Raw genomic sequence first — 15,077 nt, forward strand, 5'->3', positions numbered from 1 at the left:
ACTTTCAATGTGCAAAATGACCGTCTCTGTACATGTTATTAGTCTAGCGAATTTTGGTTCATTTCATTTTATCTTTATCTAAAATTTGAAAATCCCTTCATTATACATTGAATCCCTTTAAGATGGACGGAAACTGATATTGGGATAAGGGTTTTGATTTAAATGTGAAAATTAAATCAATTTTTACATAAAACAGCAAAATTCTGCAAAGATTGAAACAATCATATTGTAATATTTTTTAAAATGCAAACATGTTCCCCAACCAGTTTTGGGCCAGTCTAAAATGTTGTAACAAAAAACTTAATGGTTCACAAAGACAATTATATGCTTTATACCCAAAGCCACTATTTTACTCACTTTTAGTAATGCAAAGAAAGCTCATGTAAAAGCAGACTTAAATAAAGCCGCTTCAAAATCATGTAAAAGCAAACTTAAATAAAGCAGCTTCAGAATATGTAAAAGCAGACTTAAATAAAGCAGCTTCAAAATCAGAACACAAATCTGGCAAAACACTGCAATGTTATCCAAATAGGTAATATAATAGTTTTCATATATCCTGAGACGCGTTACATCTCTTGTAACCAACCCATATCTTATTAATAATAAATGAATCGATTGGATTCTGTCAACCATGCAAGTTGATGACAAAACTGATTCCTGATAAATAACATTTGATGGTAGAAAAGCCATAATACTCTGACATATATATGCTATAAAATTAATCATATGATCAAAAGGAGGGGACCAGATTGCTAAAAAGAGACCTGTTCCTGAAATTGAAAAAAGACTTTTGCTTTCTGTATTTTGGGGTCACCATTTGAAGGAGACTGGCTACAGCTGGCTCCTAAATATTAATGCAAAATTTAATAGGTACATGTACATGGAGGGGGAAAAAGGGACTGCAATGAAACCTGGTCCACATAAACCAGAAATAGTATATGGGAATTTTTTTATTATCATTATTTTATAATATACCTTGTATATGTTGCTTTTAAATGTCATTAAACTTAAAAAATCTCATAACTAACATCCCACTAATGCCATAATTCTTTTTTTTTTGGGTGATTTGTGATTAAATTGCTATAAACCAAAGAAAAATTGTCAATATGAAGTTGTTGTTTTTTTTTTTTTGTTTTTTTTTTTGTTTTTTTTTTAAATTTAATTTAAACTTTAGCCCAATCATAATCCTTAGTACAACAGATACAATTTCTAGGAAGGCATATCCCTGCATTACTCCTCAGGCCAGTCAACCGGTCAATGTGGGCAAGACCAATGTTTACTAAACACCACACGTAACCATTGAACGATCTAAATAAAATTGAATAATTTAATTTTTTAGATTATTCCTGCCATACAAGACTAGGAAATGGTGTGACGTGTCCTACAATTAAAATTCCCAAGAAATAAAATTAATATTTAAATTTCAAATCAATAAGTCTAGAATACCTTATTTTTATTTATTTATTTAATCATTTTGGGAGTCGTTTAAAAACAAAATATTGTTAAACGTTTAATTATTCGATTAATTCAATTATTAAAAAATTAATTCTATGTACATGTATAATTTAGCGTATATTTAAAGAAACTAAATGTTTATGTACATGTAATGGGGCGATTTTTTTTTTTTTTTAAAAACAAACCCCGATATTTTCATTGAAAATTATATAAAAATGGCTTTAGATACCAAAAACATAACGAACGATGGAAATCCCAAATTATTACTATGTGAAGCCTAGATGGATAGTTTATAGACTATTTTGCAGGGTCTTGGTTTTTTAAAGCAAGTTTGTAATTCTGGTTTAAACCCCGACGGATACACTGCATTAAGCAAATTCCCAAATTAGAAATGCAAAAACACTGGATATTGGTTTTGGCAAATAGCAATGGGGGAAAAAAGGTGTCATATTTTGTGAAAAACATGCATGGTTTTTTCCCTTTATAACAAATATGACGTCATTTGAATGTTGCATTGTATGGAAATTCGAAAAATTAAAAATATGATAATTAATAAAAGGATTTGGGGAAAAAAAACTGTACCTCGATTATGTTGAGGGTTAGAGGTAACAGGTAAACTAAGGAAGTTACAGTGACTCTAGTCAGGTGCCTGCTCGACAATGGCGACAACATGTTCAGAACTGCATGAGTTTCTACAGCTAGGCCTTCTCTATGTTTTAGGTCTGGATACGGAACTTCTGGTGATTTTTCTGAAATAAGGTCTTCTGGCCTTCGAAGCTCTTGATACACGTAACATATTTACTTGTATTTGACAATAAATCAGCAGTGATGATCGATTAATTCTTTTAAAAAATCTTTGCGTCTGCTTCGTTCAATTTACAGATTCAAAAGGAATATTCTGAAGACATGCGCATACAAGAAATATCAAGAATTTTTTAAACCAGCCCCATGATTTTGACTTAATGTTTAAAAAACTAAAGTTATCTATCTTTTCATGTAAAACATTAAGCTCACAAATAACCAGGTTTTTCCATATTGGATAAACCCCATTTGTTGTGTTTCAGTTTTCACCTCCCTAGAATCACCTGATAATGTCTGTAGAAATTATTCAATCAATCGATCTCTCTTATTATTCAAACTTAAATAAGTATTCTCTATAATACAATTATTTCAGTCATGAATTAAAATTTCTTTTTGGACAAATATTTTTGCATGGGAACCGGGACTATATTTTTTTGGGGTGATTAGCATATGAGGCACCAGTATGATTTTAACTGACCAATCAACTGAATGAGTATTGCATTATGGGTTACTACGAAAACTACAGGAATTTTACGCTTGAACAACAAATTATTTGTTAAATAAACGGGGGAAAATTTCAGGTTTCTGAATGTCATACTGCAAAAGCGAATTGCGTCTGTATTAATTCCTTTGTTGTACTATCGGTGAATATAATTGCCAGGTGGATTCCTTGGCCGAACACGTGATCACAAACGTAAACAAAGTTTTGTCCATTTAAAATGCATAAGAGGTGCTGCTCATTTTCCTTACCCTTGAAGCGCTGGTGTTCTGAACTAGACACAAACTACATTTTATTTTTTCAGTTAGCAACAAATTAAAAACGCCCGTAATATCTTTCATAGTTTCTTATCTTTGTATTTTGTTCGTAAGAACATTGTTTTTATTTTGCAGTCTATTGACATGATCCTAGATTGACATGAACTACATGTTCGAAGTAAAATGTAAACAATTTGGGTTAACGTAGCTATTCATTCAACGATTGGTCAGTTGCTCGTGGTAAGATCCTCTGTGCGCATTTATAACAATAGCCATGTAAGGCAAACAAAGGTTTGTCAGTGTAGATGATAATATACACATTTTTTTTTACCAGCGAATCGGTCACTAGTTAGCTCTAATTTTCGCCGAAAAGTATAACATATATTGTTATGTTAACACCTTCTCCTTTAGCCACCCATTTTCTGTTGAAAATCATGAAAGTCTTTCAGAAAGGTCTGGAAACATTTATTACAGGACATGTTTTCAAAAGAAACAGGCTATAGCAATATCATGTTTACTGCCAGTTTTATTTATAAAACCGGTTCTACCCTATAACAGCTTTGAATAGATCAACCTAAACCACGTGTCTTGAAATCACAATAATATTGTGGGGTGATAAACATTATGTCGGATTGTACTGTGCATAAAGCATGAAAATAAGTAGAAAAAGGGGAAACGACTTGAACGTGTAAATTCATAGTAAAAGGGATTGCACGGGTATCAAATGAATCAGTTTCCTTTGTTTGTTTGCTGTTTAAAGTCCTTTTCAAGAATTTTTTACTCATATTGAGACTCCACAACTTGCCATTAGAGAGCTGCAAAGTTTGTCCTTAACTCGGCACTTCAGTTTTGTTTGTGTTTCAAAATAAGGGACTTTAATTTAATCATCATTTCAAGCATTTTCATGTGTAGGGTTTTGCAAAAAAATACTATTTCTAATTTCCTATTTATTAGAACACGCAGACACTGAACTGGTTTTACTATGTACATTCGTTATAGAAAATGATAATCAACAATTTAATGCATAAGGAAAAAAAGTTCAACAACAGGAGTCCTACAAATACATTATTATTTATGTTTCCTCACTTGATATAAAAGTATTGTGTCAATAAAAGATTGAATGGAATTCCTTGATCGACATTAACAAAGACTACAAAGTGTCTTTTGTCATATTGATAGGTTGCTGCCAATCCGTGATCTAATCCTTTGAATAATTGTCTGTTGAAAAAAGAATTGAAAGAAAAAATTAATACTAACAACGTGCTTTCCATAGTTTATCCAAATTTTCTTATAATCTATATAGAAAAAACCTAAAAGTAAATCCTGGATATTAGATTTGTTTACCTAGTGGCGTTTAATCAGCATCATTGTTCTCGTCACATATGTACCATTGGTTATTTGGAAATTCCAAGGCGCCCACTTTCCTAGGGACCATTGACCGTTAAGGAAGGCACGTGCAAATTTGTTAAACCACCACCCCCCTCTGAAGTTACCGTAAGTGGCACAGTTACGTCGGTCCCGTCTGTCGTTGTCCCTGTCAAAGGTGGTAAAGTACATCCCAGACAGCATAGAGCGAGAATTCCATGAGTAGTCCAACATACTGTCACCTAAAAAATAAAAGTAAACTATTTTAAAATCACTAATTTTTGTGGGTTTTTCGTTGTTTGCGAGGTAGGGAGAGACTCTGTCTCTCTCTCTCTCTCTCTCTCTCTCTCTCTCTCTCTCTCTCTCTCTCTCTCTCTCCCTCTCTCTCTCTCTCTCTCTCTCTCTCTCTCTCTCTCTCTCTCTCTCTCTCTCTCTCTCTCTCTCTCTCTCTCTCTCTCTCTCTCTCTCTCTCTCTCTCTCTCTCTCTCTCTCTCTGTCTCTCTCTCTCTCTCTCTGTCTCTCTCTCTCTCTCTCTCTCTCTCTCTCTCTCTCTCTCTCTCTCTCTCTCTCTCTCTGTCTCTCTCTGTCTCTCTCTCTCTCTCTCTCTCTCTCTCTCTCTTCTCTCTCTCTCCTTTGTAGAGGTACATATTCCACTTTTATTCACGTACCTAGGTTCCTGTGCCGGGTCCCGCCAGGAATAGTTGATACTTCTGTGCTTCATCGGAAACAGCGAATTGATCGTATGTTTTGTAGAGTGTAGTGCCATTCACTAGTGTGATGGAGACATAGAGAGAGGAGTTATTTCCCTTTGTTAACCGATGAATTACGTCATTTCCTGTATTTAAGTATATTCGAAATACATTTATAATGGTACTGCAAAATAAAATCATTTTTTCATATTGGACACCGGAAAGAGATTTTTTTTAAATCTCTATTCCATTCTTTTTAAGATTTCATTTACAATCAATACATAAAAGAATGTTGAATACGTATTACGTTTTCGTAATATCAGATCAATGATATTCTGTTAAATTTATAATTTCGTTACAATTGTCATTTGTCTAATTGCGGATCAAACACCTGATAGTGTGCTTACCAATTCAGAGGTTCTTTTCCGGTGAACCAAAGCCGGTCTTATAATCCTGTCCAATTTCGGTCAAAGCTCAGGGATCCATCTTGTCGTTTCTGAATTGCCTTGAAGGTTTAACATACATATTATTCAGTAATCATTATGCAGAAAAGGGATTAGTTTGTTACTGATACATGTATATCATGTATTACACCAATCATTAAAATTCGATGATTCCAGCTAATACACAGCATGATATACAGATTCATATACAACATGACATACATGCTATACAATGATTTATAACATGATATACAGTATGATAAAAACATGATAGGATATGATATACAACATCATATACAAAATAATATACAACATCGTATACAACATGATTTACAACATGATGATATAGAACATTATGATATAGAACATGATGATATACAATATGATATACAACATGATAAACAACAGGATATACCATATGATAAAGAATAACTTTTAAATAATCAAGATACCGTCCATCCTCCTTCCATTATGTTCATATCACAGTACACTAGGATCGGGAGGGAATTGTCCTCAAAGGGATAAATTTTGTACACCCCTGTATCAGTGTTACCGTTGTCATGCAGGTCTTTACAATCTACAGGGAGGCCTAAAAATGAAGTAAAAAATCACGATTGACATTTTCTTGATTTGAATAATTTTTGTTACTATAATGCAACTCATTAAGTGTTTGTTACAATGTCAATCTGTATTTAACGAGGCCGAGTCTTAATCGAGTGCGCATGTCTTTTGCGCAGCCTTTTATTTTCACACATTGATAAATGCGACAGTGCAACTTTCCATATATTGTGAATTTGATATTCATAAAATTAACATTATCTGAAACGCCTGGTATAAAAATGTGATTTTACAACAAACATTGGAAAACCATGTTGAAATGGCTCTGACGACATCATTGTTTTCCGATTTTGTAAGCAATACCTGGCACTGAAGAATGGCATATGATTCGCTTATGTTCGTTGACGTCCATTGATTTTTTTTTTTACTAAAAACTAATGACAGAACATCAGAAGAAACATAGCAACATTCTAAATATTGCTATTTTTAACCAAAAAATATCTGCGTCGACAATTCATTTGCACCAATATGTATTTAAAGATGTACCACAATATGGAAATTCAGAGGTATTGGGCCTCGATAATAACGATAGATAAATAAACTTTGTAATTAAAACACAGAACAATCTAGATGGACAAAGTTTTGAAATTTCACAGTTTGGTGACTTTTTACAGCAATTTTCATCTACTTGACTGAAGAAGAATTAGGGTAAAAATGCCCCCCCCCAAAAAAAAAATATCTAAACATGTTATACTTTGTGGTTTTCCAACAAATTCCGATATGGTCCAATAGTAAATTTTTACAACTTTTGAGATGACCCCTGAAAGAAATCGTGGTGGTACACATTGGATTTTTAAACCTTATAACAATAAATATAACATTAAAAATTAATCAACAAAAATTTATCGAAATCCCTAGGATAGAAATAATTAGACTCGGCCTCGTTAAGGAAGCTCTAAACACTGCACACTAAAGACGCTGCGGAGTTCTCATGTAGGGTAGTTTTATGCTGTTAGAATTATCTGTCCTTATAAGTGAGATAAAAAAAATACAGAATTCATAGTTTAATATTTCACAATCTGTAATGGACAAAAATATGTTCACGATATTTTAGACCTAGAATAAGTAATTGAAATCCTTATTTTCATCAATTTTCCCAATGTTGGTAAACAACAATGTTTCTGTTCAAGCATACATGTAGTCCATTGTCTTTGAACATTTTCCCTGCAGAAATAAGGCAGGTACCCCATGTTGAAAATGAATAAAATAGTCTCAAAATCTATACCTTTTCATATATGATATATTGTTCTCCAAGTCCAAAAAGCACTTTTTGTTAAGGGTTTCTTTGAGACATTGAATATACATACATGTAGTATTATATATCATTAATGAAAAAAATCCCCTCTGTACTGCCCTTTAGGTTTATAAGTCATTTTATACGAACGCACAGACAAAGAAATTTTCATTCCCTGCATGAATCATAATCGTAAGTATTTTTAATGCAAATTGACTTGATGCCTATTTCAATTGATGTTAAAACTGCATCGATCGTTTTTTTGAAATATTTTTACTCCCCCGCCCAAATGTTGCAAAGAATAATGATAAAAGCATATCCCTAAAATGAGCTTATACATGTTCAAAATAAAATTTTAATAGAAATTTTATAAATTCTGGCTGTTCAGCCAAAATAAAACATGTGTTTTTGTAACTGTTACACGTATTAATATATAATTTTCAAACATCTCAAGAAAAATGGCATATAAACATTTTAGATTTTGAGAATTATTTAAAATAGCATTTTTTGTGACCTTTTCTTTGTTGGACGTCGGCTTCTTAAGTATAAATTTATTTATGATTTTGTAAATGTGAGTTTAATTAAGAATATTTATTGAAAGCCTCAGAGTTAATCAGTTACAGAGATAGGATTTAGGAATTTTGAGTTACTCCGTAAAATAAAATTTTATAATAGATATGTGACCCTTTTGAACCTGCTTCAAATGCAATTAATCAAAACCGCTTTAAGTTTAACAAATACTTATATTTCATAATTAGTGAGAGAAAGTTTAATAAGTAATTTTATTTCATAATTTGTGAGAGAAAGCAGTTGCTTACGGTTAAGAAAAAAGTACTCCCATCCTGTCTCCTCCAATGTTCCGGATGTAAAGGTTCTCTTGTGAACACGACACTTATTCAAACTCGGATTATAACCAAAAAAAGTACACGAAGTCTCTCTTTGACAATTCAGGGCACATTCGATCATCGATTGAGAGCCGTATTGTCGTAAAAGGTCATTATTGGATATTTTATTATCAAATTCCGGTTTTGCAGTGAATTTCCTTGTAATGAAGGTACCATGAGCGACCGTAAAGGTGACGACGATCAAACAGACAGCACAAAGCTTACTCATACTCTGCTCTGTCCTTAGGACACCACGTTCGACGTAGAAATTGCAAAGTGATGCATAAGCGCCAAAGTGTAAATACCAGAGCGTTTATCTATTACGAAAAAGTCATTGGCTACTTATGACTTATTTGGTATTCATTTATCACTGAAATATCGATTTTCTTTTTAGATGGAAATGAAGGGAGGTCCTTAATATGAGTTATGAAATCTGATACATTGCAATTGAATTTCGTATTTATTTAACATTTATAGCATTATAAGGGATATTCAGATCACTTTTATCTTTTCTAATGAAAATAATTATGCAATGTATATGTATATATCTTGAATTTCTTCATTTTTGAAAGATTCCATTGTAAGTTACCACTTTCATAACGCATACTGTTTGCTCGTTAAAGACCTTTCATACAAAATGAATGGACAACAGTTTTTAAAGCTTATTTTATTGTAAGTTTTATTATATCTAATATAGTTTACAAAGTTCATCTATTGCAAAGAGGTCCTTGTGTTTCTTCATATAATTAATCTTCTAAGTATCCCATCACTAATAATGCTTATGACAGGGTAACTGCTGTCCCCATAACTGTTTATTTTATCTGTAGATTTAAGATACAAGTGTCGGTTTTTGCTTTTTGAGTTTCTTTACACACCCACTCCGAAAGAGAGAGAATATGCTGTTTTGCCCGCCATATTTAAATAAACGCTATACAGGACGAAATGTTTTATTTTGATAAATAAGCATGCGCGTTTCGAACATTAGTGTGACACGGATTGTCTATTAAGCTGCCATGCACGGGTACCAGTGTTTCACAAACACATCTTGTTTATTTTTACTTGACGTAATTCATGCGCGGATCTAGAGTTTGTTGTTAACGTGGACATGCTTTTTTCTAGAACTAACACGAGTTTTTAAATATATAATATGCTTGTCTATCCAGTGCAGTGCAGTAATTGGATCTACACTTGTTGTGTTATAACTTTGCATATAGCCTTATATTTTATCGTCTTATCAACATAAAAAATGTGTTATAACTCTTTATTTTATACACATATCTTGAGTTGCATTAAGATGTTTTACATGATTAAATGCAACTTCTTTTTTTTGTAGATTTTATCGACTGGAATAATATAATTTTCAGATACTGATCAAAGCACGATATTGAATAACATCAATATTGTATTGTCGATATGAAAAAAATATAGTTATATGATATTAATGCCCTGTTCACACGACAAGTTTAATTCGCATAAATTAATGGAAGTAAACTAATGTGAATCAAACTAATGCGAATTAAATTGCGTTCACACGACAGCTAATGCGAAGTAAACTAATGCGAATTAAAATTTTACTTCGACAGTCAGGCGTAAGTAAGGCTAAATTATGACGTCATTTGCAAATCATGTCACCTTATGCAGAAGCAGATGCATTTGACATAATGTCACAGTTTCTGGAGACATATTTTAGTGATTAATAGCCATTCTCCGTAACCACTTAAACTTCGTTGCCACGCATGGTCACCGATTTTTATGAAAATTCATCCATGCTTAGTACTTGACACCGGAAACAAATATCAAACAAAATTTCGTTGCTAAGATTCTCGGTTGCTATGGCAACAGCCGGAAAAGTTTGAAAAATCGAGATTTTCAACCACTTTAAATCTTGACGGGCTTAATAAAAACTAGAAAAAGCAAACAAACCATTCTCACAAAAACATGACACCTTGATGTTACTTATACTGTAAAGAAACTGTTTAGAATATATCTCTAAGTAAGGGGTAACCAAGGGTACATTTGGAATACATTTAAAATGCTGAAATATGCTGAAAAACCTCCAATTCACTAATGGTGGTGTTACATGCTAAACTCAATCAAGACTTAAGAAAAACAATGAAAATGTTTGACCTTAAGTATATAAGTATAAGCAATATTATTCTATAAATAACTTTTATGGTTGCCATGGTAACACAGTGTAACCATGCAAAACCAGTAACTAAGAATGGGTTAATGCTACTGTCTTGGGGAAAAACAAAAAATTTCAAGACTGGCAAATAATGCACCCTTAGGACCTTGCAACACCAAAACCATAAGAAAAATTGGGTATAATTGCTACTTTGCAGTGTTACCATGGAAACAACGTACCAGTGCTTAAAAGTGTATTATTTTTCACTGCATTAAGAATTAAATTGCCATTTAATCAAGAAACAAATTAAGGGACTCAGCTTGAATAGTACTTATCTGTTAGAAATGAAGTTGAATATCATATATTGATAAAATTTGATGAATAAAACAACACTGTTGCTATGGTTACCAAGAAGGGAAAATGTTCGATTTTTTGAACTTTGTATCAATATTAAACCCTGTGTGCCAACTTCTTGCATCCACTTAGAGATTGGATGATAGTCAAAATTACAAGTCAAGTTATCTGTTAATAAATATCAATCATAAAAGTTTTGGGAATCTACATTTAAGGGTACGTATCCAAGGAAAAAAATTTTTTTCAGGTTTTTAAGCATATATTTTGTTATTTCCATAGCAACGCTCTATTTAAAGAATCTAATCTGAATTTTTTAAATGGGAAAACTTGGAGCACACCAACATCTTATAAAATTGATCATTAGTTATGAGGAACTGTGCTTTTTTTTAAAAGATAGGATCAGATTTAAACATCAGAGTGTTACTTTGAAGGCTTCTTGGTATAAAAACCTTGGTAACCATTGCCAACCAAAGTAAAATATCATATTTTGTTCTTTAATGTTTCAAGGCTCTTTTTTCTATTATTTGGTCGGTTTCATCCTATAATTGCTTTTTATTTTTACGTGTATGACTTTATAAAATTCAATGAATTTTTTTTTTTACTTTTGAATATTTTGTTACCATAGTAACGTATGTAATAGTTGATTTACCAAACATGTTTATCATGCATCTGAGACATCTGACCTTCAAAGTTTGGAAACATATTGCCAATTGTTTGCTTTGCCGCAAATGTTAACTATGGGGGTCTAAACATGTTAAAAAATGCCATTTTTCGACTTTTAAGACATGTTGCCATGGTAACTATAAAAAATAGCAACCAATTTTTCCTGATCTCAGTTTAGGGTATCAATATTTTTCATAGAGAGTTTTGGGGAAATTCTAGACTATGCGTGCCACAGCTCCTATATAAAATTTCAAATATTACAGAGAATGGCCTTTAAATTTTTTTTTGTTTTTCACTCAAAAATAGCACAAGTACTTAAAGCTGATCACCGACATGACGCATTTGACTTTAATTTTTCCCTTTCGCATGCCCCCAAAAATTTTAAATTTGAATTAGCTTCGCTTTGCGTTTACCGGGCTAATGCGAAGTAATTTAATGCGCAGTAAATAATGCGAAGTAAACTAATTCGCATTAAATTCTCCGTGTGAACGCTAAGCGAAGCTAATTCCAGTAAACGTACGTTTAATTCGAATTAAACTCTCCCGGGGAACAGGGCATAACATATGAAAATTTGCGAGAAAAAAATGGAATAAAGTTTTTGGAATTCGCAGAGGCAATTTAAAGAATCTTTAAAGCACTTATTTAGTGAAATCTTATGTACACGTACATGTACCATATATTTCCCAGCGTGTTCAATTATAAACTGAATCAAATTCAGAAATATTTTGAAAAAAAGGGGGTAAAAATTTACCGGCAATGTCCGGTGTATCATTTTTTGTATACATTAAAAAATATGGAAATTCCTTTTTCTTAAATAGGGTTCCATGTAAAAATCATGCAGAGGGAATACATGGGTTTTTTAAAAGAATTTTTTAAACTTTGCATGTTGGTAGATATGCTAAGATGCTCAAAAAAAAAAATATTTTTTTTTAAAATTTTGCCATTGGTATCCATGGCAACTGATAAACTGTTTGGGGCAAAAAATGGCTGAAATTTCCTCTAAAACAGGGAAATCTATCAATATTGAAGATTAACTGAAAAGAAAACTAAACAATGAAACACATTTCTGTTTATTTCTTCTTAAAAACAACATAAGTAGTAGATTGTTACTTTTCATAACTTGTCAAAATATCTTTTTACCAGAAATGTGTTTAATTAAAAACTAACAAGCTAATTCAGAGAATTCGTGTCCCCCGCTTAGGGAAAAAATCGGCTCCCCCTGACTGAATTTGTAGAATTATTAAATTATACATGTATACTGAAGGAAGTAAAATACATGTATGTCAATATGCATATAAAGATTTGATTGCTTATTCTTTATTATGTGTATGAAGATTTTTTTATATGGAATATTTATCACACTGTAATCATGATGATGATTTTATAACCTCATAAATTTTTCATTTCACATGCTGAATACTATCATTTAGTAAAAAAAAAAAATATTTAAAAAAAAAAAAAGAAAGGTTGACCAGATTATCCGGGACCTCTCACACTTAAAGCGAGAGACATAACCACTTGACCAAGGAGGCCTTTAAACCCGGGGTGAAGTATATGCAGAACTAAAGTCACATACATGTATATATTCATGTTCGGTATTCTCAAAATTTTACACAATGCATGGTGTTTGATTTATTTAGCCTTTATTAAACAGTTCTAATAGATGTAATAAGAACATAAAGTCCGCCGAGAATGTTTTATACGCAAAACTCTCCTCATGCCCCTGTGCTAAAAATAGCGATAAGTAATACAATAAATACTAAAAAAACAAACGGGGCGGGGCACTTTGAGAGGGGCGAGAGACGTCCTGGGAGTTTTGGAATAAAATTCTTTCATAACTCAAAATCTTCTTGAAATATCGCCCGGAAAATGATGGTGTTACACACAGACAGAATGTATAAATTTACGACCTTGAACTTTGACCTTTTGACCTCAAAATCAATGGGGGTCTTCTTTAGGCCACGGGATTTTTATGTAAAATTTCATTGCGATAGCTCAAATGGTTCTCGAATATGTGTGGAAACGAAAGTGTTTTAACAGAAAGAATTTTTTATTTATGACCTTGACCTTTGACCTTTTGACCTCAAAATCAATAGGGGTCTTCTTTAGTCCATAGGGAGTTGCTATGCTAAATTTCATTGCAAAAGCTCAAAGGGTTCTCGAGATATCGTGTGGAAACGAAAGCGTTACAGACAGAAGGAAAGACGGACGGACGGACAAACCCAAATTAATATCCCCCACTTTTAAAGGGGGGGGACAAAAAGGGGAGATAAACCATTTTGGCAAAAACTGTAAAATATCCATTTTTGAGGATTTGTTATCTTCAAAAAATTTCTAAAATCCCAACAGCTAAATAAAAGGCCATGGTAGTTTATAAACAATATATTTATAGTAAATAAAATAATAAAAATATTTTTGAGCAAATGATTTTTAAATTTTCCCCAAAAAAACTGATGAATTTTGACAAAAAAATTGGTAAATCACCATTTTTGTCACAGCCCAATATATGCCAATACCTTAGCATGTAAAAAAAAAAAGCATTTCATAACCTTTTTTTTTAAATTTCCAAATTCAAACACAAGTGTATTATTTTTTTTTCATAGTTAATCTAAATATTACCACGTCCAGTAATAGTTTTTAATTTCAAGCTGAAAAGAGGAGATAATCCATTTTGACAAAAATTGTAAAAATCCAATTTTTTGTGGGGTTTTTATCTCTCAAAAATTTCAAAAAACCCAACAGCTAAACTAAAAGGCCATGGTACTTTCATAGACAATATATTCTATAGCAAATAAAATAATAAAAATATTTAATTTTACGATCATTTTCGAAAATCTATAATGAAATTATGATTATTGATTTTAAAAATATGACTTTTAACAATTTTATGTTGGTCAGGTCAGTCAATCTTTAGTAAGTCAGGCTTTAGTACCCCCCGTTAAAATCTAGGTCATCGTTTCAAATTGTAAATACTGTGGGAAATAATCAGCAGATATTAAAAAAACACAACACAGGGGTACAATATTCATCCTTTTATTGCATTTACCTGGGAATTTTAACCCCTTTTCATTTTTTTTAGGACATTTAAATAAAAAAAATATTCCATCTGGCAAATATTTTTACCGGAAAGGAGGAAATGTATAGTGATCAACACGACGCATGGCTTGCTATAATTTAACCCAAAAACTATGCATAATCTGTTTTGTAGAATCCTTTCAACCAATTAATGTCACTTCATACAAATATTTGCAATAAACCTCACACGATCCATCAAAATAACTAAGCAGCGTACAACTTGCCATGGAGGCTGCCATTTTTTATTACTATCATTCGGGAAAGTAACAAATTCTCTATTTTAAAAACCCTGTATCTTTTCAATCCTTCGTTTGCACAAAAATATTACAGTAAATTTTATTAAACTTCCATTTTCAATTTAATTATGTATTAAGATTTTGTACATCTTCTGGGGTTTTAAAGATATTCTTTTCTGAAATAGGCATTATTTGCACACAATCTATACAAAATTACATCTCAAGTACTTTATCCCTGGAGCTATGAAAAAAGAAGAATTATAACAAAATCGTCTTTTATTATTCATTATTGACCCAAATGAATATATTAAACCCAATTTTGATTAATTTTAATGATTATCGATGTGGTGCCTTTTCTGTGTTATATGCATGAATTTTA

At 32.0% G+C, this 15,077-nt stretch overlaps 1 protein-coding gene across 1 annotated transcript; it reads right to left on the bottom strand.

The window, feature by feature from the left end:
• Positions 1-5,511: 5,511 nt before the first annotated feature.
• Positions 5,512-8,490, bottom strand: LOC134283641 (angiopoietin-4-like). Its single transcript, XM_062766144.1, has 3 exons — positions 8,180-8,490; positions 5,962-6,098; positions 5,512-5,571 (listed from the first exon to the last, which is right to left on the bottom strand). Exons 1-3 carry the CDS (start codon positions 8,472-8,474, stop codon positions 5,512-5,514), a joined length of 492 nt encoding a protein of 163 aa, XP_062622128.1. The 5' UTR covers positions 8,475-8,490.
• Positions 8,491-15,077: the final 6,587 nt, after the last annotated feature.

This window comes from Saccostrea cucullata, unplaced genomic scaffold (assembly GCF_032062105.1).
Source record: "Saccostrea cucullata isolate Sc308-1 unplaced genomic scaffold, CSIRO_AGI_Scuc_v1 ctg5187, whole genome shotgun sequence".
NCBI classification, from domain to species: Eukaryota; Metazoa; Mollusca; class Bivalvia; order Ostreida; family Ostreidae; genus Saccostrea; species Saccostrea cuccullata.